Source organism: Hyperolius riggenbachi, chromosome 6 (genome assembly GCF_040937935.1).
Source record: "Hyperolius riggenbachi isolate aHypRig1 chromosome 6, aHypRig1.pri, whole genome shotgun sequence".
NCBI lineage: Eukaryota > Metazoa > Chordata > Amphibia > Anura > Hyperoliidae > Hyperolius > Hyperolius riggenbachi.
Genome location: NC_090651.1, coordinates 1,346,551 through 1,373,459, shown reverse-complemented (window position 1 = coordinate 1,373,459; position 26,909 = coordinate 1,346,551). Strand labels below are relative to the sequence as shown.

Sequence of the window (26,909 nt, the reverse complement as noted above, 5' to 3'; positions counted from 1 at the left end):
CAAAAGCAGCGCTAACTCTAGGCCCCCCCAGAATGCACCGCAACCTCCAGGGTCTCCCCAGAATGTAGAGCCAACTCTGGAGACCTCAGGTGACACTTTCATTCACAACAGGAGGAAAGTCTCGGAAAGGCTGTAGTGAAGACATGAGGGTGCAACATCTACTAGGAAGATTTCCCTCTAGCCCTATCAGTGATCTCCTCTTCATTCATGGACAGTGTATACAATCGTATTGTACAGTGCGGGGATGTGACGAGATGCCACGTGATTGTGGTCCGTCATTCCTACGTGTTTCTTTAACCAGCTGCAATAAAGGACCTTCAGATAAGAAGTCCCAGCGGCATCCTATAAAAGCATTGCACAACCTCAATAGGTAAAAACAGTAATCATAAAAAAAGGCTCAAGTCTTCTGAATACTGTCCAGCTACATGGGAACCACACATGCGGTCAGAAGGTAGGTGGGCAGGGAGGTAGGTTGGTGCCACTGAGGCATGAAGGAGACATCAGATCATACATCGGTCTATATTGGGAAATATTGCACTGGGCACAGATCGGGACTCAGCAGCTGGAGACAAGTCCTCTTGTAAATGCATGAGAAGAGGCTCAGATAAACTTCTGGACTCTTGAGGAGAGATGATGGGAAAATGTCCACGCGGCACTGAGAAGAGGCTCAGATAAACATCTGGACTCTCGAGGAGAGATGATGGGAACGTGTCCACGCGGCACATCACGCCGGCAATCAGCAGATCCCTTTACTCAGGTCCAAGGAGGTATTGCACAATGTACAAAGGTTTATATTCTAACAGCAGGAGGCCTCTGGCTGGACGGACTTGACAACGCACAGTGGAGCCGGCCAACACAACGGAGACCTGGAGGCCCACCTGAGCACGGGAGGACTCCATGTAGCATGAGGTAGCGACAGCAGGGCAGGGGTGGCACTCATTGCTCCGCCGGACTGTCATGTTCCTTAAAAGTGTCTTCAATGACTTGCCACAAGCAGTTCTCCAGCGGGAAGTCATTGTCCACCAAGTTCACCAGGTAGTAGTTATCATGTATATACTGAATGATCATGCGTGATGGGGATTCGTCCTCATACAGCTTCAACCACTGCTCGATCCACAAAGCAAACGCTTCATCCTACAGGAAGGATACAAAGATGGAAATTACTACAGGTGGTCACTGTACCCCATAAATCCCCAAACATATTCCCATATTACCACCAAGCGCAAACCTGCATGCAAGCAATGGAATCACCACCCGGGCCAAGCGCAAACCTGCATGCAAGCAATGGGATCACCACCCGGGCCAAGCGCAAACCTGCATGCAAGCAATGGAATCACCACCCGGGCCAAGCGCAAACCTGCATGCAAGCAATGGGATCACCACACAGGCCAAGCGCAAACCTGCATGCAAGCAATGGGATCACCACACAGGCCAAGCGCAAACCTGCATGCAAGCAATGGAAATATGCCCAAATCACCACCTGGGCCAAGCGTAAACCTGCATGCAAGCAATGGGATCACCACACAGGCCAAGCGCAAACCTGCATGCAAGCAATGGGATCACCACACAGGCCAAGCGCAAACCTGCATGCAAGCAATGGGATCACCACACAGGCCAAGCGCAAACCTGCATGCAAGCAATGGGATCACCACCCGGGCCAAGCGCAAACCTGCATGCAAGCAATGGAAATATGCCCAAATCACCACCTGGGCCAAGCGTAAACCTGCATGCAAGCAATGGGATCACCACCCGGGCCAAGCGAAAACCTGCATGCAAGCAATGGGATCACCACCCGGGCCAAGCGCAAACCTGCATGCAAGCAATGGGATCACCACCTGGGCCAAGCGCAAACCTGCATGGAAGCAATGGGATCACCACCTGGGCCAAGCGCAAACCTGCATGCAAGCAATGGGATCACCACCTGGGCCAAGCGCAAACCTGCATGCAAGCAATGGGATCACACCGAAATCACCACCTGGGCCATGCGCAAACCTGCATGCAAGCAATGGGATCACCACCCGGGCCAAGCGCAAACCTGCATGCAAGCAATGGGATCACCACACAGGCCAAGAGCACACCTGCATGCAAGCAATGGGATCACCACACAGGCCAAGCGCAAACCTGCATGCAAGCAATGGGATCACCACACAGGCCAAGCGCAAACCTGCATGCAAGCAATGGGATCACCACACAGGCCAAGCGCAAACCTGCATGCAAGCAATGGGATCACCACACAGGCCAAGCGCAAACCTGCATGCAAGCAATGGGATCACCACACAGGCCAAGCGCAAACCTGCATGCAAGCAATGGGATCACCACCCGGGCCAAGCGAAAACCTGCATGCAAGCAATGGGATCACCACCCGGGCCAAGCACACACCTGCAGGCTATCAATGGGATCACCACCCGGGCCAAGCACACACCTGCAGGCTATCAATGGGATCACCACCCGGGCCAAGCGCACACCTGCAGGCTATCAATGGGTTCACCACCCGGGCCAAGCACACACCTGCAGGCTATCAATGGGATCACCACCCGGGCCAAGCGCACACCTGCAGGCTATCAATGGGATCACCACCCGGGCCAAGCGCACACCTGCAGGCTATCAATGGGATCACCACCTGGGCCAAGCGCAAACCTGCGTGCAAGAAATGGAAACACACCCAAATCACCACCCAGCCCATACGCAAATCTGCATGCAAGCAATGGGATCACCACCCGGGCCAAGCGAAAACCTGCATGCAAGCAATGGGATCACCATCCGGGCCAAGCGAAAACCTGCATGCAAGCAATGGGATCACCACCCGGGCCAAGCGCAAACCTGCATGCAAGCAATGGGATCACCACCCGGGCCAAGCGAAAACCTGGATGCAAGCAATGGGATCACCACCCGGGCCAAGCACACACCTGCAGACTATCAATGGGATCACCACCCGGGCCAAGCACACACCTGCAGACTATCAATGGGATCACCACCTGGGCCAAGCGCAAACCTGCATGCAAGCAATGGGATCACCACCTGGGCCAAGCGCAAACCTGCATGCAAGCAATGGGGTCACCACCTGGGCCAAGCGCAAACCTGCATGCAAGCAATGGGATCACCACCTGGGCCAAGCGCAAACCTGCATGCAAGCAATGGGGTCACCACCTGGGCCAAGCGCAAACCTGCATGCAAGCAATGGGATCACCACACAGGCCAAGCGCAAACCTGCATGCAAGCAATGGGATCACCACACAGGCCAAACGCAAACCTGCATGCAAGCAATGGGATCACCACCCAGGCCAAGCGCAAACCTGCATGCAGTCAAATACACAGATTTGGGCTAGACAACCCAAAAAATGAATGACTAAATCAGTATTTCACCAGGATGGAGATCACCCTCCAGGAATATTACCAGGAAAAGGGTCACCAGGAGAGGGGGTTTTGTTGGGGAGTTGGCATGAGTTCAGGAGGAGGACTGCTGGGGGGGGGGGGGGACTGGAGTACTGATGGGAGAAGATTGAAAAGATGGCTGCCATGGTGGAAGGAGTCCAGTGTAATCACGTTTGCCCTGGACCTTAGGGCCGGTTCACACTGCTGCGCTGCATTTTTAAAATCGCAAAGCCTTCATGAGAATAGAAAAGTGCATCGCACCAGTGTCTACAGGTCTTCACGATTTTCATGATTTTTCAAAAGACCTTGCGATTAAAAAGCGCATGACAAGCGCAGCAGTGCGTACAGGCCCTTAGTCTGGTGTGTGGAGGAGTGGAGGAGGTCCAGCGGTGGCAGGGTGTCCCGATATTCCTCTCCTCTGTGTTGATTACTCTTTGGCGTTTGTATCAGTCGCTTGTAGTTGCGTCTGAGTACCAGACCATAACAGGAGCGGAGGATAGATTCACTGGTGGTGGCGGTAAGAAGCTGGTCAACAGCTCCAGCAAAAGAGCCGACACACACTGCACAGCGGGAAAGGGCCGAGACACACTGCGCAGCGGGAAAGGGCTGAGACACACACTGCGCAGCGGGAAAGGGCTGAGATACACCGCGCAGCGAGAAAGGGCAGACACACACTGCGCAGCGAGAAAGGGCCGACACACACTGCACAGCAGGAAAGGGCCGACACACACTGCGCAGCGGGAAAGGGCTGAGACACACACTGCGCAGCGGGAAAGGGCTGAGATACACCGCGCAGCGAGAAAGGGCAGACACACACTGCGCAGCGAGAAAGGGCCGACACACACTGCACAGCAGGAAAGGGCCGACACACACTGCGCAGCGGGAAAGGGCCGACACACACTGCGCAGCGGGAAAGGGCCGACACACACTGCGTAGCGGGAAAGGGCCGACACACACTGCGCAGCGAGAAAGGGCCGACACACACTGCACAGCAGGAAAGGGCCGACACACACTGCGCAGCGGGAAAGGGCCGACACACACTGCGCAGCGGGAAAGGGCCGACACACACTGCGTAGCGGGAAAGGGCCGACACACACTGCGCAGCGGGAAAGGGCCGAGATACACCGCGCAGCGGGAAAGGGCCGACACACACTGCGCAGCGGGAAAGGGCCGACACACTGCACAGCGGGAAAGGGCTGACACACTGCGCAGCGGGAAAGGGCCGAACTGGTATTAACAGGAAATAAATATGACAGCTCCCATATGTCCTCCCTACCCCCTCCCCCACCAGGTTGCATACTTGCCACCCCCCAACCTCACTGTCTGCATGATTGACAACCCTACCCCGCCCCCCCTCGCACTTGACCCTCTGTCCCTGCCGCACGCTTGCCCCCGTGACCTCTATGGCTTGTACCTCCTGCTTTTGAGGGACTCTTCAGCCTAGAGGTCTGCATCGGGTCGGGTACCTGCTTTGTAATCGGGCTGCGCAGACTCGAGCAGGCCTGGCTTCAGTCCTCGTCCATCTGGCCACTTACCTTCCAGTACATGAAGCTGACGGGATCTACCACGGTGGGCTGGATGATCTCCCGGCCAGGAAAGATGCCCCAGGTCACGGCGTTTGGCTGCAGATCTGGAGAGTTAGTGATGTTTTTCCCCTGCAGAGAGCAGAAGCTCATCAGCTTATAGAGCACAATTATGGAGAAACATGAAGTGAGATGTTCAGTAGAGTGGCAAAACCTAGAATATTACTGTGCTGTGCATTGTAAAATGGAAGGTTTCTGTATCAGGTGTATTGTGTACTCTGTTTTGAGGCCAGCTCATTTAATTAAGAGCTTCTATTGTTGCTGCCTTAAGGCTGCCATACACTGGCCGATTTGCCATCAGATCGACCAACAGACAGATCCCTCTCTGATCGAATCGTATGGCTGCCTTTACTGCAGATTGTGAATCAATTTCAGCATCAAATCGTTTCACCATCTGTGGAGCTGCTGCCGCCCCCCCCTGCATACATTACCTGATCCGGCCGGCGTGAGTCCCCCGGTCTCCGCTATCTCTTCTCCGCTCTGAGCTCCAGCTTCACTTCAGTTCCTGCCGAGGGAAGTTTAAACATTAGAGGGCGTTCTAATGGTTAAACGTCCTGTCCGGACAGGAAGAAGTGAAACCTGCCGGACCCCAGTGGAGGAGGAGCAGCGGTGACAGCGGGGACACGCGCCGGCCGGATCAGGTAATGTATTGCCGCTGTATTGCGTCGGTCGTCGGACATTCGAACGCCGCTATCGATGCACTCCCGGCCCGTCCGCGATTGAGCAAAATCTTCCGCACGGATGGATCAACAGGAATGATCGATTTCGGACGGAAATCGATCGTTCGGTCATCGTTTGTGCAACGATTTCACAGCAGATTTGATCAGTGATCAAATCTGCTGTATATTGGCAGGAAAATCGTTAGCTGTATACGCCCCGTTTAGATAGCTGAAGGTGATACCTGCTGAGTTGTCTATGGAAACGATGGCCTTGCTAGAAGCTTCTGGAGCCTCGGATAAGACCTATTATGATCTAGGCTTTGCTGGAGGCCTCGGTGTAATGTCGATAAGAGCCGGGTGGCTGTATTTGGAGTCAGAATTGTGCTGGACTTGTGACGGAACAGCTGTTGCTGTGTATTCGTTGATGGGTGTTGGATTTTGACTATTGCGTGAGGTGGAGTTCTTTCTACTGCTCGGGATGGAATAAAGGAGATATCTTCAAACTATTGGTCTGCTTGGAATGTATGGATACTGTTCTCGTCACACAGAGCACAGGAAGCTGCTATACTTACGTGTACATTCACTATCTGGTAGTTCACCCGAGGCTCATATCTCTTCAGGACTTTGATAAGAGCCGTCACCATTTCACTAGAAGTGAAGAACTCCAGATAAGCCTGAGGACAGAGAGGGCAGTCAGTTCATCTGGTCACCATGACATCAGCAAGAGAAAGGAGTGAGAGGGCAGAGTCACTCCAGATACAGAAACGCCGCACCGCTGCTGGGATTTCACTGCTGCTGGTGTCCATATCGGGGAGAACTCGTAACCTTATGTTATGTCAGCGCCAACAGGAAGTGAGAAGATAGAAACAGGAAACCTAACTGGGCAGCATTCAACCCTAAAACTAAGAAAGCTGAAAAAGCCCTAACCAAGCCAAACTACTTCCCAGAACGGCAGTCCAACTGCCACCCCTCTCCTCGCCCAAAACACACCCTCCTCTTCCCGCCAAATCACACCCTCCTCTTCCAGCCAAATCACACCCTCCTCTTCCCGCCAAATCACACCCTCCTCTTCCCGCCAAATCACACCCTTCTCGCCCCACCCATTCACTCCCTCCTCGCCCCACCCAATCACACCTTACTCTTCCCCCCAAATCAGGCCCTTCTTGCCCCACCGATTCACTCCCTCCTCTACCCGCCAAATCACACCCTCCTCGCCCCACTCGATCACACCCTACTCTTCCGGCCCAATCACACCCTCCTCACCCCAAACACATCCCGACCTCAGCAGTAATGCAGTCAGAAAAATATCAAATCCGTGTGTGTGTGTTTTTCATCAATTTTAGCAGCCATGACTTATAAAATTGTCTATGGTCTTGGGAGTATAAATAATTTGGAAAACTGTACACCTCAAACAGGACCAGCTTCTGAATGCACAATTGGCTCCTCAGCACAAGCCCTGCCCACTTCCTGTCACACTTACCTTCTGGAAGACGTAGCCCCTGCTGGGACCCCACCCAACAATCGGGTCTGTAGAGGGCTTCCCGTTCACGTTGGGCTGGGAGTTTATAGTCAGAATTCCCCTTTTATTGACTTTTTCAAGCTGCTCCTTCAGCAGATTGGTTTCTGGGGCCAGAGGGTCATCGTTCCAAGGAAGACAATTCACCTGGTGAGAAGAGCAAAGTATGGGCAGATGCCTTCACAAGTCTTTCAGACACCCTGTGTCAGCCACAGCCCAGAGGGAACTTTCCTACGCTTGCTTCATTAATAATATAAAGTAATACAATTATTATTAGTATTTTTGTAATGTGGGAAGAACCCCGAGTACCCAGAGGAAACCCACGCAGAGACGGGGAGAACAAAGTTTGCGCAGATAGTGCTCCGGCTCGGTTGGAACCAGGGACCCAGTGCTGCAAGGCAAGATAACTAACCACTACATCACCGTACTGCCCAACATTAGGGTTGTTTGTGACGTGGTCTTTGTAAACCCCGATTTCTCAGATTTCCCTCTAGCTTTTTGGATCTCTGGTAAAGAAGCATCTTACAGAGAATAACCATTATAACTTCCCGAATCATGATGTCCCCAGTGCCTTGTGGAAGGAGGAAATCAATCTATTGGATACCACCAAATATTTCCCATAATCCAGGTATTGTTAGCACCCAATAGAGAGATGTCTGTTTTGTATTTCCCAGAACCCCTTGCAGTTCGGCCACCAATATGGGAAGCATAACTGACTGTTGCCATGGCCACAAGCATCCAGATGTCCATAGTTGCCCACCATCCATCCCAGAATAAACTTACTTTGTATCCATTCCTGTTGGGGTTGCCAGAAATGTAGTCGGTGAAGACCTCGAAAACGCTCTCCTCGCTGCTCAGCTCCTCCCCCCACATCTTCAGCAGCTGCTCCCGCGGAGTCTTGCTCTTCAAGTAGAAGAGGTAATAGTCCTTCAGCTCACCAAAGGCTGGAGATGAGGAGTTCCCCCTTAACAGGACAAGAAAAAAAGAGAATATCAAGGGTTGGGTTCTGGGGGATCCAAGGACCTTCCAGAGGAGATAAGAGACACCAGTAGCCTCTTACGGTGTAATGTGTTAGGGTAACTTTATGAGCAATATAAGTCTATAGACTAATACTCAAAAACGCGGGTTGTAAGACTAGCAACCACAGTGTAATAGCCGGTAAGGGAACCGGTCCACACTCTGATTCTAAGGTCCTTCAACCAGATGGGTCGCACTCCAAAAGAATTGTTACAGTTCAAGGACCTGGAAACAGACAACCCCCCAGGGTAGAGGGTCTGGGACAGGTTCTCCTGACCTAAACACTTCTCTTATAAGACGTTGTTACTGATCTGAGGAAGCGGACTGCAATCCGCAAAACGCGTTATTTTACGGTCTGACCAATAAGAAAGCCTCTTTTACTTCATATAGCCATTGTCCTTACTGTGAGGCAAGCTCTTCTTTACTATTTTTATATTGATTGGGGCACCCCCTCCTTTCCAGGTCAAGAGGAAAAAGACATGTTAGATGTGGAAAATGAAAAGGAAGAACAATGCTCAGTGGGACAGGAACTTAAAGAGACACTGAAGCGAAAAAAATGATGATATTATGATTTGTATGTGTAGTACAGCTAAGAAATAAAACATTAAGATCAGATACATCAGTCTAATTGTTTCCAGTACAGGAAGAGTTGAGAAACTCCAGTTATTATCTCTATGCAAACAAGAGATTAAGCTCTCCAACTAATGCTGGATACACACGTTGCGTTTCCGCGTTCGATGCGGCGTTCGATTCGCGTCGATTCGATTATTTCCGAGCATTTCCGAGCGCATTTTGATTATTTTTAGGTTGAATGCCATGTAAAGTATGGCAAATCGACCTAACGATCCATTGACCTGCGAATCGGACATGTTGGAAATAATCGAATCGACGCGAATCGAACGCCGCATCGACGCGGAAACGCAACGTGTGTATCCAGCATAAGTTAGTGGTGGAGAGGGCTGTTATCTGACTTTTATTATCTCAACTGTTCCTGGACTATTTACTTTTCCTCTGCCAGAGGAGAGGTCATTACTTCACAGACTGCTCTGAAAGAATCATTTTGAATGCTGAGTGTTGTGTAATCTGCACATATTATAGAATGATGCAATGTTAGAAAAAACACTATAGACCTGAAAATAAAAGTATGAGAATATTTTCTTTGCTGCTAATCTTCTAGTAATTATTCATAGTACACAACCAATTCTTTATATCATATTTTTTTTTTCGCTTCAGTGTCTCTCTAATGACCCGGGGTCCTCACAGCGTACCTCGAGGTGTCCGCTGCCATACGTCCCCCCGACCTCCCTTTACCTTTCTACAGTGCTGCACATTCCCCCCTTCCCACAGTGCCACACGAAGCTCTCCCCGCCCCCATGCACCTCCCGCTCCCTCCGTGTGTCCTCCTCGCCCATGTGTATAACCATCAGAATTAGCAGCTTGGCTCATCTAATCCGCAGCTCCTGCCGCAATCACAGATCTCTCGTCTGATCGCCGCAGGAGCCGAGCTGCCAATTCTGATGGTTATAGACAGGGGAGGAGCAGGTGGTACACAGAAGGAGCAGTGAACAAACAGGGGACAGAAGGGGACACAGGAGGACACAATAATTGGGGAGAACATCTGCAAGACGCTCCTGGACTCACCAGGTTCAGTATATACATTTTTTCCCTAGTTTTTGCCCTCTAAACCTAGGTGCGTCTTATACGCTGAAAAATGCGGTAATTAAATCCAATGAAAAGGTTTGGCAAAGCCGAGATAACTCCGCCGCAATCATGGGACGCAGTTCAGGGATTTGCTGACATTATGGGGTGACGTACCATCGCCCGTTCGGGAATTCGTCCCACTCCTGCGTTCTGTAAATATAACTCTTCGGCCTGGAGGCCCAGAAGATTGGCCGCACGTCCTCCACCCTCCTCTTTGGGTGAGCGCTGACTGCCCACGGGAGAGGCCGTCTGAGGAAAGACAATCACATTTCAGGATTCATAGATTAAGGGGTCACTCTGCTCATATCACATCAGGGAGCAATCAATCAGGAAGACACGATTTATTGGCCAACTCAAAAGACAAAAAGTGAGCTTTCGACCAATAAGCCGTCTCCAGGATAAGCTTATGAACATCAGGAGGAGATACAGAGATTTATTAGCAAATATAAATGTCATCAAAGTGGACCTGTAGTGAAAACAACATCATGAATAAAATTACTTATATTCTTACAATATTAATTTATAAACGATTTAGTCAGAGTTTGCCCATTGTAAAATCTTTCCTTATCCCGATTTACATTCTGACATTTATCACATAGCGACATCTTTACTGCTGTCAGGTGATCTCTGCAGATTGTTAATGGCCAGAACAAGACATACCTGCTCTCCCAGCATGCTCTGGGAGGAGAATTCAGAATAGCTAATCAGCCTAGGCTAAACCATCAGCTCAGGTACTATATGTAGCTGTGTTAATCTCACCATGTCACATGTCAGCTCGTGGCAGTGCTGGACTTTGCAGTGTAATCAGTGATATGTGAAGCCCAAGGCTGAGGATGGTGATTTGCTCAGAAAGCACAATGTGAAATATTCAGGAAGAAGCTGTGGACATACTATTATATTTATATAATAATAATAATAATCTGTCCATATACTATCCAATAGGCCAGTAAGAAGCCTTCCATGCATTCCTCAGTGAGCAGAAGCCATCTCTGGAGTCACTCACCTGGGGTCCTCCTGCCACATGCCCAGGCGTTTGAGGATATCCATGGTGGCCACCTCCCGGTTGAGTGTATAGAAGTGCAGCCCGTTTACCATGCCACTATCCAGCAGCTCCCGGCACATGGACACTGCCAGCTCTATGCCATAATTCCTGATGGCCGCGTCATTGTCCTTGATGGGTTCCACAACATCTTTGATTTCTTGAGGGACTTCCAGTTTGGAGAGCTTGACCAGCTGCCGCAGAGAGCAGTAACCCTGCGCAGGGGAAGAGAGGAGTAAGAGAGACACACGATGGATGGGATGGACACCAGAAACACAAGCTAGCTTTCTCAACTGGCTTACAGCGTACTTCATTAAAATGAGACCCCAATGAAACTATTACTGAAGTCTTGGACAAAGCTTGCCAAAGTCTCTCACATATTACTATCCTAACGTCAGAGAATTTCTGTAATTATATTTTCTTGTAGCTCCTAAACAAATAACTGTGAGCCCCGCAGTAACATTTGTTCCAGCCACACCAGGACATGAAGGCTGGGCACATCTTTATGCCTCACTGCTCGGAGCATGACGTTCCACAGCCTCCTTCTGCCATGGAGGCCAGAGAAGCTCCACAGCCTCCTTCTGCCACGGAGGAGGCCAGAGAATCTCAGAGCATGACGTTCCACGGCCTCCGAGGAGCACAGCCAGGAGACCAGAGGAGCTTCACAGCCTCCTTCTGCCATGGAGGAGGCCAGAGGAGCTCCACAGCCTCCTTCTGCCATGGAGGAGGCCAGAGAATCTCAGAGCATGACGTTCCACGGCCTCCGAGGAGCACAGCAAGGAGACCAGAGAAGCTCCACAGCCTCCGCCTGCCATGGAGGAGCTCAGCGAGGGGACCAGAGGAGTGAGGAGGCCAGAGGAGCACCTGGATGGGGAAGATTCCCGGCAGGATGGGGCAGGTGATCCCGATAGCTCTGCAGTCCTTCAGGAAGTTGAGGAAGGTCTCGGAGCGGAAGAAGAGCTGAGTGATGATGAAGTCCGCCCCGGCATCCACCTTCTCCTTCAGGCGCTTCAGGTCCTGCTCGTAGCTCTCTGCTTCTGGGTGGCCTTTGGGGTAACCTGGGAGAAGAGGACATGATTTACGGTTGTGCTTGGTTATGACCGTTAAGCTTGCAGATTGGCTGAAACAAACGTTACCAGCAACACAGATGTCAAAGTAGTCATCAAATTCTTGTCGAATATGTTTCACCAGGTCAACCGCATAATTAAACCCCTCAGCTTCATCCTCCCACTCTTCTCCAATGGGATCTAAAGGGGCAAAAACACAAGCATAAATGTCTGCATGAAATGGTCATAAATAACCCGTGGCATAGAATATGGTCAGTTATGTCCCTGAGCTTTATGTACTATAAGGGAGGACGTTGTACCTCTGAGACCTTCATCCCGGAACGTTGACATTTCACAGATCTCAGATAAGATAGGAATGCAAGGTGACCACAGCGACAGGGACTGTAATCCCCGATCTGTTATGCCTTAAAAACACTGTGCAATTTCCCTTCAGATCGACAGCTCGAAACGATCATTTCCGACAAGCCCGTTCTGATTTCTGATCGTTTTTCCAATCACTTCTGTACAAAATTGTTCAGAAATCCGATTGGACCGGTCGATCTGACAGGAAATTGCATGGTGTGCAGCAGGCTTAACATACTCTGAAAAAACAAGATGCAGAATATTAAACATACGGGCAGCCAACAACTTCACCACTAAAACTGCAACCATCCGCAACAAAATATCCTTCCTCCATCCCTCCCTATGTCCTCTCAGGTCGTTCCCTCACCCCCACCCAGCCACTGGCTTGTCCCATCCACCCCTCACCTCTTTTGCTCTGGCACCATTGACAAAGTCAGCCTATTACTGGCGACTTCTCCCCCCCCACCTTCACCCTCAAACACCCTCCACTTCCCTGACCTGGCCCCAGTCCTCACCTCCTTGTTCAATCTCTCCCTCTCCACAGGCACCTTCCCCAAAGCCTTGAAACAGGCAATTATCCTTCCCTGCTGAAAAGACCCTCACTTGACCCATCCCTACCCTCGAACTACAGCCCAATCTCCCCCCTTCCCCTCCTTAACTCCTCGGCCGTCTGGCCCACCAACGCATTACCCAATACCTCAACACCATCACCCTACTTGACCCCCTACAGTCTGGATTCCGACCTGCACACACAACTGAAACAGCCCTCGCCAAGGTGGTCAATGACCTTACCCTACCAGAGCCAAGGCAGTTACTTCATTCTGCTCCTCTTTGATAGGATAACAGAGGCGCCAACATGATAAACAAACACTAAAAGAACTTAAAAACCCATCTTGGTAATAAATGAGGCAGTGGTGGACTCACCTCCTCCAAGCAGAACACACGACTGTGGATTTTCAGTCAAAACAATTTTATTGGATACTCCAAAAAAGTGCAGCGCATTTTGCAGGGTACAAACCCGCTTCATCAGGCAATAACAGATTGGAGTAAACAGCATCTGCCAGTATCATCAACACTGAGCGCTTCGGCATTTGATACTGTAGACCCACCCCTCTTCCTACAATCCTTGGGCATCCATGGCCTCGCCTTGTATCTCCTCCTACCGCTCCAATCGCTCCCTCACAACCTCATTCAATGGCTCCTCCTTAACCCCCGACACCCTCTCAGTCAGTGTCCCCCAGGGATCTGTTCTGGGCCCACTTCTATTCTCAACAAACACTTCCTCCACTGGCTAACTCATCTTCTCCCTGGGCTTCTATAGTAGCGGGAGGCTGTGGCCTTCGTTCTCCCTACCAGTGCCCGGGTGGACATCTGTAACCTATTAAGTACAGAGCCGGCTTGAATTTGGATACATAAGTGCAATACTTGAGCAGCGTGAGCTTCGCTTTTATGACACTCTACACTATGGGCCACTGTTGTTTTTATCTTTGAGCTTGATTAACTGCTTGCCGATTACGTCATGCCGATGGGCGTGGGCACGGACACAGCCCCAGGACCACCTAACGCCGGTTGGCATAAGGTCCTTGGGGCACGCAGGCTGTGCACGCATCTCCTGTTGGTAGGCGGAGCTCTGTTAGATGGCAAACAGACTATGACAGCTGATCGCCGGGATTGGCTGGCTGGGGGGGGGGGGGCATAAAAATAAATAGTAAAAAATAATTAAAAAATAGACATATTTCTAAAAAAAATAAACACTAGGGGCGATCAGACCCCACCAGCAGAGGGCTCTGCTGGTGGAAGAAAAGGAAGGGGGGGGGGGATCACTTGTGTGGCCTTGCAGCTTGGTCTTAAAGCTGCAGTGGTCTGTTTATAAAAAAATGTCCAGGTCTTCAGGGGGGTTTAACACTGTGGTCCTCAAGAGGTTAAAGTCTATGAAGTTGATGAAACCACTTAAGTCAGGTCTGGGTCAGTCTTCTGTCTCTTAGGAGAACAACTGGCTAAAACGATAGACCCACCTGGACTTTGAGGTGGCTTCAATCCAGCGAGCCCCAGTATTGTCATTGGTGGATATTTGGCCCCACAGGAGTGCATGCTGCACGACTTGATCACTTATTCAGTGCTTGATGCTAGCGGAAGATTATTTCACCGAACTACAGTATTACACTATGTCAGTTTTCCATTTCTAGGCTCTGCCTGTGTGAAGCGCGCAATCCATTTATTTTTCATTCTAACTAAATTAACCAGCAGGTCAAGATGGCTGCGTAGGAGAGACATCGCTGCTGGGAGACTTGGGCACAGGATACAGCCGATATATGGCTGCGTAGGAGAGGCATCGCTGCTGGGAGACTTGGGCACAGGATACAGCCGATATACGGCTGCGTAGGAGAGACACCGCTGCTGGGAGACTTGGGCACAGGATACAGCCGATATACGGCTGCGTAGGAGAGACATCGCTGCTGGGAGATTTGGGCACAGGATACAGCCGATATACGGCTGCGTAGGAGAGACATCGCTGCTGGGAGACTTGGGCACAGGATACAGCCGATATACGGCTGCGTATGAGACTTGGGCACAGGATACAGCCGATATACGGCTGCGTAGGAGACTTGGGCACAGGATACAGCCGATATACAGCTGCGTAGAAGACTTGGGCACAGGATACAGCCGATATACGGCTGCGTAGGAGACTTGGGCACAGGATACAGCCGATATACGGCTGCGTAGGAGACTTGGGCACAGGATACAGCCGATATACGGCTGCGTAGGAGACTTGGGCACAGGATACAGCCGATATATGGCTTATCCCGGCAGCGGTAATTACTATTCCCTCTCCAGGTCCCTGTGGATGTTGGGGAATGATGTCATTTGGCTGCCAGCTATTGCTGGAGGACGAATTATGTAACTTCAGCTCCGTCTTCTCACGACGCCAAAGTTACTCCCTGTGCGCTGCTATAGCTGTAATTATTACTATTACGGTATATGGTGGAGTCGGCTGCTCTATAATCCATGCGCTCAGGTCAAGATGGCTGCTTACCTCCATTTTTAATTAACTGTCTCAAACAGACCAGATAAGCAAATGTCAGTATGTGTAAATATCCCAAACTACGTCAATTCCCACAGATAAGTTAAAGGGATACTGTAGGGGGGGTCGGGGGAAAATGAGTTGAACTTACCCGGGCTTCTAATGGCCCCCCGCAGACATCCTGTGCCCGTGCAGCCACTCACCGATGCTCCGGCCCCCACAGACATCCTGTGCCCGTGCAGCCACTCACTGATGCTCCGCCCCCCGCCTCCGGTTCACTTCTGGAATTTCAGACTTTAAAGTCAGAAAACCACTGCGCCTGCATTGCCGTGTCCTCGCTCCCGCTGATGTCACCAGGAGTGTACTGCGCAGACACAGACCATACTGGGCCTGCGCTGTGCGCTCTTGATGACATCAGCGGGATCGAGGACACGGCAACACAGGCGCAGTGGTTTTCTGACTTTAAAGTCAGAAATTCCAGAAGTGAACCGGAGGCGGGGGCGGAGCATTGGGGAGTGGCTGCGCGGGCACAGGATGCCTGCGGGGGACCGTTAGAAGCCCCGGGTAAGTTCAACTCATTTTCCCCTGACCCCCTACAGTATCCCTTTAAATAAGCAATTTGTAAACAAAAAATATTATGGTTATTTTAAAATGTCAGGTATTCAATACAAGATAAAGAATAATGCACGGAAATCTCAGCCAATCAGAACTAGAGATTGAGGGAAATTCCAAATCAGGCAGCCATATTGCATCCAATACGTATAAAAATAAGTGGTTGGAGAGACTTCCTGACCGAATCTCTCCTGAAAGACTCCTATTCAGCTACAAGCCAGAAGCTGCCTTCCCACACGTGGTTCTAGATGCTGAAGAGATGACAGAGGAGGGGTAATATGCTTAATATTCTGGTGATTTACTTTATTCATTTTTCAGCAATAAGTTATGTTAAGATAAGAAGTTTTAAATCAGGATGACACCATTTATTGGCTAACTAAAAATGAATAAAAATAAGCAAGCCTTCGGCCTTGCAGCCTTCGTCAGGTTTACATCCTGTAAGGACGACGAAGGCTGCAAGGCCGAAAGCTTGCTTATTCTTATTCATTTTTAGTTAGCCAATAAATGGCGTCATCCTGATTTAAAACTTCTTGCTTTTGCTGATGGCTAACACGGTACAATACCTTACTGCTACTACTATGTTAAGATGTTAGTAAGAAGTTCTGTAAGAAGTTATTACAGTTACTTGGGTTGAAGAAAGACATACGTCCATCGAGTTCAACCAGAATTTTTTTCAAGAAGATTACTACAAGTTTTACACAGCTACTAGATACACAGCTATTATATACACAGCTATTATATACACAGCTATTATATACACAGCTATTATATACACAGCTACTATATACACAGCTATTATATACACAGCTATTATATACACAGCTATTATATACACAGCTACTAGATACACAGCTATTATATACACAGCTATTATATACACAGCTACTAGATACACAGCTATTGATACAGATGAGACTACTTTTGATCTTATTCTACATAACACAACCGTTATATTACTTTTTGAATGTACTTAGAAGATGGATGATCGTTTGGCTATAAAGCCTTGATGAGATGGAATACTGTTAGAAGGAAACACTACTTGGAACTGTTCATATTTTGTATATATGCTGTATGATAAGCAAATACAATTTTTTATATAAAATCATATACTGAGTGCTCTGATTCATTTCAAGGTATACCGTCAATCTATAATTACTGTTATAGAGGGTTCAGACCCCACTATGCCGGATGTATATGATAGCAACGCTTTAAGGGCTGGTCCTTTACTGAGTTAGCAATCATGAAAAAGACAAGAACCGCTCAGGTTGTGGACAGAAGCAGGCTAATTTCTGATTGGCTGCTGCCCGTCAGGTGGTCTTACCTCCCCGGAGAGCCATGATGTTCTTCAGGCCCAGGCGCTTGGCTTTCTGCAGGTGGTTGGTGATCTCCTCCTTGGTCTGGTGACAACACGTCATGTGCAGAACCGTCTCCAGGCCACAGAAGTTCACGGCCGTACTTGCAATAACCATGGATGACGTTTCTTTATCAGATCCGGGGTCCCCTGCAGGATGCCATGTCACATCAATAAACAGAGGTCCTCCGGCCCCCAGGCGATCAAACCTGCAACATACGACATGGCCTCTTACAATCGGCTGAGCAAACTCCAGGAACTTCCCTCAACTGGTAACGTGTGTCGGGGCACGGAGGACGCACGTCGGGACGTGTGTCGGGGCGCGGAGGACGCACGTCGGGACGTGTGTCAGGGCGCGGAGGACGCACGTCGGGACGTGTGTCGGGGTGCGGAGGACGCACGTCGGGACGTGTGTCGGGGCGCGGAAGACGCACGTCGGGACGTGTGTCGGGGCACGGAGGACGCACGTCGGGACGTGTGTCGGGGTGCGGAGGACGCACGTCGGGACGTGTGTCGGGGCGCGGAAGACGCACGTCGGGACGTGTGTTGGGGGCACGGAGGACGCACGTCGGGACGTGTGTCGGGGCGCGGAGGACGCACGTCGGGACGTGTGTCGGGGCGCGGAGGACGCACGTCGGGACGTGTGTCGGGGCGCGGAGGACGCACGTCGGGACGTGTGTCGGGGCGCGGAAGACGCACGTCGGGACGTGTGTTGGGGGCGCGGAGGACGCACGTCGGGACGTGTGTTGGGGGCGCGGAGGACGCACGTCGGGACGTGTGTCGGGGCGCGGAGGACGCACGTCGGGACGCGGAGGACGCACGTCGGGACGTGTGTCGGGGCGCGGAGGACGCACGTCGGGACGTGTGTCGGGGTGCGGAGGACGCACGTCGGGACGTGTGTCGGGGCGTGGAGGACGCACGTCGGGACGTGTGTCGGGGCGCGGAGGACGCACGTCGTGGGGATGCGGAGGACGCACGTCGGGACGCGTGTCGGGGCGTGGAGGACGCACGTCGGGACGTGTGTCGGGGCGCGGAGGACGCACGTCGGGACGTGTGTCGGGGCGCGGAGGACGCACGTCGGGACGTGTGTCGGGGCGCAGAGGACGCACGTCGTGACGTGTGTCGGGGTGCGGAGGACGCACGTCGGGACGTGTGTCGGGGCGCGGAAGACGCACGTCGGGACGTGTGTTGGGGGCTCGGAGGACGCACGTCGGGACGTGTGTCGGGGCGCGGAGGACGCACGTCGGGACGTGTGTCGGGGCGCGGAGGACGCACGTCGGGACGTGTGTCGGGGCGCGGAAGACGCACGTCGGGACGTGTGTTGGGGGCGCGGAGGACGCACGTCGGGACGTGTGTTGGGGGCGCGGAGGACGCACGTCGGGACGTGTGTCGGGGCGCGGAGGACGCACGTCGGGACGCGGAGGACGCACGTCGGGACGTGTGTCGGGGCGCGGAGGACGCACGTCGGGACGTGTGTCGGGGCGCGGAGGACGCACGTCGGGACGTGTGTCGGGGCGCGGAGGACGCACGTCGGGGCGTGTGTCGGGGCGCGGAGGACGCACGTCGGGGCGTGTGTCGGGCCGCGGAAGACGCACGTCGGGACGTGTGTTGGGGGCACGGAGGACGCACGTCGGGACGTGTGTTGGGGGCGCGGAGGACGCACGTCGGGACGTGTGTCGGGGCGCGGAGGACGCACGTCGGGACGCGGAGGACGCACGTCGGGACGTGTGTCGGGGCGCGGAGGACGCACGTCGGGACGTGTGTCGGGGTGCGGAGGACGCACGTCGGGACGTGTGTCGGGGCGCGGAGGACGCACGTCGGGATGCGGAGGACGCACGTCGGGACGCGTGTCGGGGCGCGGAGGACGCACGTCGGGACGTGTGTTGGGGCGCGGAGGACGCACGTCGGGACGTGTGTCGGGGCGCGGAGGACGCACGTCGGGACGTGTGTCGGGGCGCAGAGGACGCACGTCGTGACGTGTGTCGGGGTGCGGAGGACGCACGTCGGGACGTGTGTCGGGGCGCGGAAGACGCACGTCGGGACGTGTGTTGGGGGCACGGAGGACGCACGTCGGGACGTGTGTCGGGGCGCGGAGGACGCACGTCGGGACGCGGAGGACGCACGTCGGGACGTGTGTCGGGGCGCAGAGGACGCACGTCGGGACGTGTGTCGGGGCGCGGAGGACGCACGTCGGGACGTGTGTCGGGGTGCGGAGGACGCACGTCGGGACGTGTGTCGGGGCGCGGAGGACGCACGTCGGGATGCGGAGGACGCACGTCGGGACGCGTGTCGGGGCGCGGAGGACGCACGTCGGGACGTGTGTCGGGGCGCGGAGGACGCACGTCGGGACGTGTGTCGGAGCGCGGAGGACGCACGTCGGGACGTGTGTCGGGGCGCGGAGGACGCACGTCGGGACGTGTGTCGGGGCACGGAGGACGCACGTCGGGACGTGTGTCGGGGCACGGAGGACGCACGTCGGGGCGTGTGTCGGGCCGCGGAGGACGCACGTCAGGACTTGTTTTGGGGCGCGGAGGACGCACGTCGGGACATGTGTTGGGGCGCGGAGGACGCACGTCGGGACGTGTGTCGGGGCGCAGAGGACGCACGTCAGGACGTGTGTCGGGGCGCGGAGGACGCACGTCGGGACGTATGTCGGGGAGCGGAGGACGCACGTCGGGACGTGTGTTGGGGCGCGGAGGACGCACGTCGGGACGTGTGTTGGGGCACGGAGGACGCACGTCGGGACGTGTGTTGGGGCGCGGAGGACGCACGTCGGGGCGTGTGTCGGGCCGCGGAGGACGCACGTCAGGACTTGTTTTGGGGCGCGGAGGACGCACGTCGGGACATGTGTTGGGGCGCGGAGGACGCACGTCGGGGCGTGTGTCGGGCCGCGGAGGACGCACGTCAGGACTTGTTTTGGGGCGCGGAGGACGCACGTCGGGACATGTGTTGGGGCGCGGAGGACGCACGCCGGGGCGTGTGTCGGGCCGCGGAGGACGCACGTCAGGACTTGTTTTGGGGCGCGGAGGACGCACGTCGGGACGCAGAGGACGCACGTCAGGACGTGTGTCGGGGAGCGGAGGACGCACGTCGGGACGTGTGTTGGGGCGCGGAGGACGCACGTCGGGACGTGTGTTGGGGCGCAGGGGATGAGCGCGTCGGCCCGGGATGGACGAGTGTCAGACCGCGTAGGATGTGTGTGACGGGGAATGGAGGACGCATGTTGGGGCGCGGAGGACGACCATTTGGGCCGGGTAGGACGAGTGTGTCAGGGGCGCATAGGATGTGTGTGTCAGAGCATGGAGGATGCGTGTCGAGGCACAGAGGACAAGAGTGTAGGGCGCGTAGGATGTGTGTCGGGCCGAGGACATTTGTGTCGCGGCGCGGAGGACATTTGTGTCGCGGAGTGGAGGACATTTGCGTCGCGGCGCGGAGGACATTTGCGTAGCGGCGCGGAGGACATTTGCGGCGCGGCGCGGAGGGCATTTGTGTTGCGGTGCGGAGGGCATTTGTGTCGCGGTGCGGAGGACATTTGCGTCGCGGTGCGGAGGACATTTGCGGTGCGGAGGACATTTGCGTCGCGGTGCGGAGGGCATTTGTGTCGCGGTGCGGAGGGCATTTGTGTCGCGGTGTGGAGGACATTTGTGTCGCGGAGCGGAGGACATTTGTGTCGCGGTGCAGAGGACATTTGTGTCGCGGTGCGGAGGGCATTTGCGTCGCGGTGCGGAGGACATTTGCGTAGCGGCGCGGAGGACATTTGCGTAGCGGCGCGGAGGACATTTGCGTAGCGGCGCGGAGGACATTTGCGTAGCGGCGCGGAAAACATTTGCGTAGCGGCGCGGAGGACATTTGCGGCGCGGCGGGCATTTGTGTTGCGGTGCGGAGGGCATTTGTGTCGCGGTGCGGAGGACATTTGCGTCGCGGTGCGGAGGACATTTGCGGTGCGGAGGACATTTGCGTCGCGGTGCGGAGGACATTTGCGTCGCGGTGCGGAGGACATTTGCGTCGCGGAGCGGAGGGCATTTGCGTCGCGGAGCGGAGGGCATTTGCGTCGCGGAGCGGAGGGAATTTGCGTCGCGGTGCGGAGGGCATTTGCGTCGCGGTGCGGAGGGCATTTGTGTCGCGGTGCGGAGGACATTTGTGTCGCGGCGCGGAGGACATTTGTGTCGCGCATTTGCGTCGCGGAGCGGAGGACATTTGCGTCGCGGTGCGGAGGGCATTTGCGTCGCGGCGCGGAGGACATTTGTGTCGCGGTGCGGAGGGCATTTGTGTCGCGGTGCGGAGGGCATTTGTGTCGCGGTGCGGAGGGCATTTGTGTCGCGGCGCGGAGGGCATTTGGGTCGCGGTGCGGAGGACATTTGCGTCGCGGTGCGGAGGGCATTTGCGTCGCGGAGCGGAGGACATTTGCGTCGCGGAGCGGAGGGCATTTGCGTCGCGGTGCGGAGGGCATTTGCGTCGCGGTGCGGAGGGCATTTGCGGAGCGGAGCGGAGGGCATTTGCGTCGCGGAGCGGAGGGCATTTGCATCGCGGTGCGGAGGGCATTTGCGTCGCGGTGCGGAGGGCATTTGTGTCGCGGCGCGGAGGACATTTGTGTCGCGGCGCGGAGGACATTTGTGTCGCGGCGCGGAGGACATTTGTGTCGCGCATTTGCGTCGCGGAGCGGAGGACATTTGCGTCGCGGTGCGGAGGGCATTTGCGTCGCGGTGCGGAGGACATTTGTGTCGCGGTGCGGAGGGCATTTGTGTCGCGGTGCGGAGGGCATTTGTGTCGCGGTGCGGAGGACATTTGTGTCGCGGTGCGGAGGGCATTTGTGTCGCGGTGCGGAGGACATTTGCGTCGCGGTGCGGAGGGCATTTGCGTCGCGGAGCGGAGGACATTTGCGTCGCGGAGCGGAGGGCATTTGCGTCGCGGTGCGGAGGGCATTTGCGTCGCGGTGCGGAGGGCATTTGCGTCGCGGTGCGGAGGGCATTTGTGTCGCGGTGCGGAGGACATTTGTGTCGCGGTGCGGAGGACATTTGTGTCGCGGTGCGGAGGACATTTGTGTCGCGGCGCGGAGGGCATTTGTGTCGCGGTGCGGAGGACATTTGCGTCGCGGAGGGCATTTGTGTCGCGGTGCGGAGGACATTTGTGTCGCGGTGCGGAGGACATTTGTGTCGCGGTGCGGAGGATATTTGTGTCGCGGTGCGGAGGACATTTGCGTCGCGGAGCGGAGGACATTTGCGTCGCGGTGCGGAGGGCATTTGTGTCGCGGTGCGGAGGACATTTGTGTCGCGGTGCGGAGGATATTTGTGTCGCGGCGCGGAGGGCATTTGTGTCGCGGTGCGGAGGGCATTTGTGTCGCGGTACGGAGGACATTTGTGTCGCGGTGCGGAGGGCATTTGTGTCGCGGTGCGGAGGGCATTTGTGTCGCGGTGCGGAGGACATTTGTGTCGCGGTGCGGAGGACATTTGTGTCGCGGAGGACATTTGCGTCGCGGTGCGGAGGACATTTGCGTCGCGGAGGACATTTGTGTCGCGGCGCGGAGGGCATTTGTGTCGCGGCGCGGAGGGCATTTGTGTCGCGGCGCGGAGGGCATTTGTGTCGCGGTGCGGAGGACATTTGTGTCGCGGTGCGGAGGACATTTGTGTCGCGGCGCGGAGGACATTTGTGTCGCGGCGCGGAGGGCATTTGTGTCGCGGTGCGGAGGACATTTGTGTCGCGGAGCGGAGGACATTTGTGTCGCGGTGCGGAGGACATTTGCGTCGTGGAGGACATTTGTGTCGCGGAGGACATTTGTGTCGCGGTGCGGAGGACATTTGCGTCGCGGCGCGGCGGGCATTTGTGTCGCGGTGCGGAGGACATTTGTGTCGCGGTGCGGAGGACATTTGTGTCGCGGAGGACATTTGCGTCGCGGTGCGGAGGACATTTGTGTCACGGTGCAGAGGACATTTGGGTCGCGGTGCGGAGGGCATTTGCGTCGCGGTGCGGAGGGCATTTGCGTCGCGGTGCGGAGGGCATTTGCGTCGCGGTGCGGAGGGCATTTGCGTCGCGGTGCGGAGGACATTTGTGTCGCGGTGCGGAGGACATTTGTGTCGCGGTGCGGAGGACATTTGTGTCGCGGTGCGGAGGACATTTGTGTCGCGGCGCGGAGGGCATTTGTGTCGCGGTGCGGAGGACATTTGCGTCGCGGAGGGCATTTGTGTCGCGGTGCGGAGGACATTTGTGTCGCGGTGCGGAGGACATTTGTGTCGCGGTGCGGAGGATATTTGTGTCGCGGTGCGGAGGATATTTGCGTCGCGGTGCGGAGGACATTTGCGTCGCGGAGCGGAGGACATTTGCGTCGCGGTGCGGAGGGCATTTGTGTCGCGGAGGGGCATTTGTGTCGCGGCGCGGAGGATATTTGTGTCGCGGCGCGGAGGGCATTTGTGTCGCGGTGCGGAGGACATTTGTGTCGCGGTGCGGAGGACATTTGTGTCGCGGCGCGGAGGGCATTTGCGTCGCGGCGCGGAGGGCATTTGCGTCGCGGCGCGGAGGGCATTTGTGTCGCGGTGCGGAGGACATTTGTGTCGCGGTGCGGAGGACATTTGTGTCACGGTGCGGAGGACATTTGTGTCGCGGTGCGGAGGACATTTGTGTCGCGGTGCAGAGGACATTTGCGTTGTGGTGCGGAGGACAGTGTCGCGTTGCAGAGAACGTGCGTCGGACGTGTGTCGGGCTACGGAGAACATGTTTGGAACAAGGTTTGTTTTGGGCGGGTTGTTATAACCACAGATCTATTCCCCTCTTGCAGATCAGGACACACCTGGAGGTCAGGTTGACGGCACCGCTGGCCGTGCGCGGGGGGAAGAACTCTAATGAGAACCACTTGTCTCCTGCTTCAATGCGTCGTCGCATTTTATCCCGGAGCCGTTCATAGCGCTCGATGTCGAGGACGGGGGTGGAACATCGAGAGCTTTCCTTGGAGTCTGTGCTGCTACTACAGCTGGCGCTGTCCACGAGGCTGGCGTTCACCATGGCGAAGCCTGCGGACCAGAAGGAAGGAAGTCAACAACAAAGCATTCACAAGGTCACAGGGAGGAGGTGGGCTGGGTCAGGAGAGGAGGTGGGCTGGGTCAGGGGGAGGAAGTGGGCTGGGTCAGGGAGAGGAAGTGGGCTGGGTCAGGGGGAAGGAGGTGGGCTGGGTCAGGGGGAAGGAGGTGGGCTGGGTCAGGGGGAAGGAGGTGGGCTGGGTCAGGGGGAAAGAGGTGGGCTGTGTCAGGGGGAAGGAGGTGGGCTGGGTCAGGGGGAAGGAGGTGGGCTGAGTCAGGGGGAAGGAGGTGGGCTGGGTCAGGGGGAAGGAGGTGGGCTGGGTCAGAAGGAGGTGGTGGGCTGGGTCAGGGGGAGGAGGTGGGCTGGGTCAGGGGGAGGAGGTAGGCTGGGTCAGGGAGAGGAGGTAGGCTGGGTCAGAAGGAGGTGGTGGGCTGGGTCAGGGGGAGGAGGTGGGCTGGGTCAGGGAGAGGAAGTGGGCTGGGTCAGGGGGAAGGAGGTGGGCTGGGTCAGGGGGATGGAGGTGGGCTGGGTCAGGAGGTGGGCTGGGTCAGGGAGAGGAGGTGGGCTGGGTCAGGGAGAGGAGGTGGGCTGGGTCAGGGAGAGGAGGTGGGCTGGGTCAGGAGGTGGTGGGCTAGGTCAGGTGGTGTGCTTTATGCTGGGGAAGCAACTCTCTCCACACTAGATGAAGCCTGCAGAAGCCACACGGGAACTTTCACCAGATCTATTGTAAAACGGACAGATAGTTCCCTAAATATGAACGACTTGAGTTACAGACGTCTGATGCACACAAAGCTGTCCTCAGATAACAGACATGGGGGCTGATTCACTAAGGATAGTGCAGGGTAACAGCGCCAGTTACTGCTCCGTGCGATGGGGATTCAGCGGCCTCAGGGACTTTTTCCACTACGCTGCGATTTGTTTCCGATTGCTGCAGAACGCGAGGCACTTGGCAGCAGCAATTTCCATTAGTGCGATCCGATTGCTTCACGGTTTTAAAGCGCAATCATCGTCCTGCCGCGTTCTGGATGCAATTGAGCTCTACTATACTGAGTACAGAAACTCAATGGCATACGGGAGATTTAAACGGGATTGTGATCGTGTATGATAGTGGAAAAGGATCCGTGATGATGGCTTCCTGCAGGTTATGCGCACTAGTGGCAGCATACCATGCGTAATCCGGCTCAGTCGGGGGGCGGGCACTCAGCGCACGCTGCGCTCCTGAACGCAGGGAACACCAGTACCACTCCACCCCCCCGAGCACCTTCCGGTCCAGTCATCAGTAATCCGGCTCAGTGGGGGGAGCGGGCACTCAGCACACGCTGCGCTCCTGAACGCAGGGAACACCAGTACCACTCCACCCCCCCCGAGCACCTTCCGGTCCAGTCATCAGTAATCCGGCTCAGTCGGGGGGAGCGGGCACTCAGCGCACGCTGCGCTCCTGAACACAGGGAACACCAGTAACTTACACCTGCTCCACTCCACCCCCCCCCCCCACCCCGAGCACCTTCCGGTCCAGTCATCAGTAATCCAGCTCAGTGGGGGGAGCGGGCACTCAGCACTCGCTGCGCTCCTGAACGCAGGGAACACCAGTACCACTCCACCCCCCCGAGCACCTTCCAGTCCAGTCATCAGTAATCCGGCTCAGTGGGGGGAGCGGGCACTCAGCGCACGCTGCGCTCCTGAACGCAGGGAACACCAGCACCACTCCCCCCCCCCCCCCCCCGAGCACCTTCCGGTCCAGTCATCAGTAATCCAGCTCAGTGGGGGGAGCGGGCACTCAGCACACGCTGCGCTCCTGAACGCAGGGAACACCAGTAACTTACACCTGCTCCACTCCACCCCCCCCCCACCCCTCCGAGCACCTTCCGGTCCAGTCATCAGTAATCCAGCTCAGTGGATGGGGAGCGGGCACTCAGCGCACGCTGCGCTCCTGAACGCAGGGAACACCAGTACCACTCCACCCCCCTGAGCACCTTCCGGTCCAGTCATCAGTAATCCAGCTCAGTGGGGGGAGCGGGCATTCAGCACACGCTGCGCTCCTGAACGCAGGGAACACCAGTAACTTACACCAGCACCACTCCCCCACCCCGAGCACCTTCCAGTCCAGTCATCAGTAATCCAGCTCAGTGGGGGGAGCGGGCACTCAGCACTCGCTGCGCTCCTGAACGCAGGGAACACCAGTACCACTCCACCCCCCCGAGCACCTTCCGGTCCAGTCATCAGTAATCCAGCTCAGTGGGGGGAGCAGGCACTCAGCACACGCTGCGCTCCTGAACGCAGGGAACACCAGTAACTTACACCAGCACCACTCCCCCCCACCCCGAGCACCTTCCAGTCCAGTCACATTCAAGGACCTGTTCACCGCAATCTGATTGGCCCAATAGGCTGCCTGTTCCTTGTCATGTGTACCGGCTGGCCGGAGGCACCAGGAAACTGAGGAAGGCAGGATTGTAAAGTGTTTCCCTGGGAGGCGGAGCCTAGTATCTTCCTGTAATGAAGCAGAGCTCGTCATACACATACAACATCCATCTGGTTAGTGACGGAACCAATTTATCTGCTCCTTAAGGGGCCCATACACTGGTCGATTTCAGCCATCGATCGATTGATTCAATGGAATCTA

General features: G+C 55.4%; 1 protein-coding gene across 1 annotated transcript in view; it reads right to left on the bottom strand.

Moving 5' to 3' along the window:
* MTHFR (methylenetetrahydrofolate reductase) overlaps window positions 1-26,909 on the bottom strand; it is a 43,124-nt gene continuing 16,215 nt past the window's right edge. Inside the window, exons 2-12 of the mRNA XM_068238750.1 lie at window positions 24,063-24,282; window positions 17,252-17,490; window positions 12,024-12,134; window positions 11,752-11,945; window positions 10,852-11,102; window positions 9,963-10,097; window positions 7,914-8,094; window positions 7,095-7,277; window positions 6,187-6,288; window positions 4,908-5,027; window positions 1-1,134 (exon numbers count right to left, since the gene is read on the bottom strand). Coding sequence (XP_068094851.1) covers window positions 937-1,134; window positions 4,908-5,027; window positions 6,187-6,288; window positions 7,095-7,277; window positions 7,914-8,094; window positions 9,963-10,097; window positions 10,852-11,102; window positions 11,752-11,945; window positions 12,024-12,134; window positions 17,252-17,490; window positions 24,063-24,274 — 1,926 coding nt within the window. The 5' untranslated portion in view covers window positions 24,275-24,282 and the 3' untranslated portion in view covers window positions 1-936. The remainder of the gene's footprint in view (window positions 1,135-4,907; window positions 5,028-6,186; window positions 6,289-7,094; window positions 7,278-7,913; window positions 8,095-9,962; window positions 10,098-10,851; window positions 11,103-11,751; window positions 11,946-12,023; window positions 12,135-17,251; window positions 17,491-24,062; window positions 24,283-26,909) is intronic.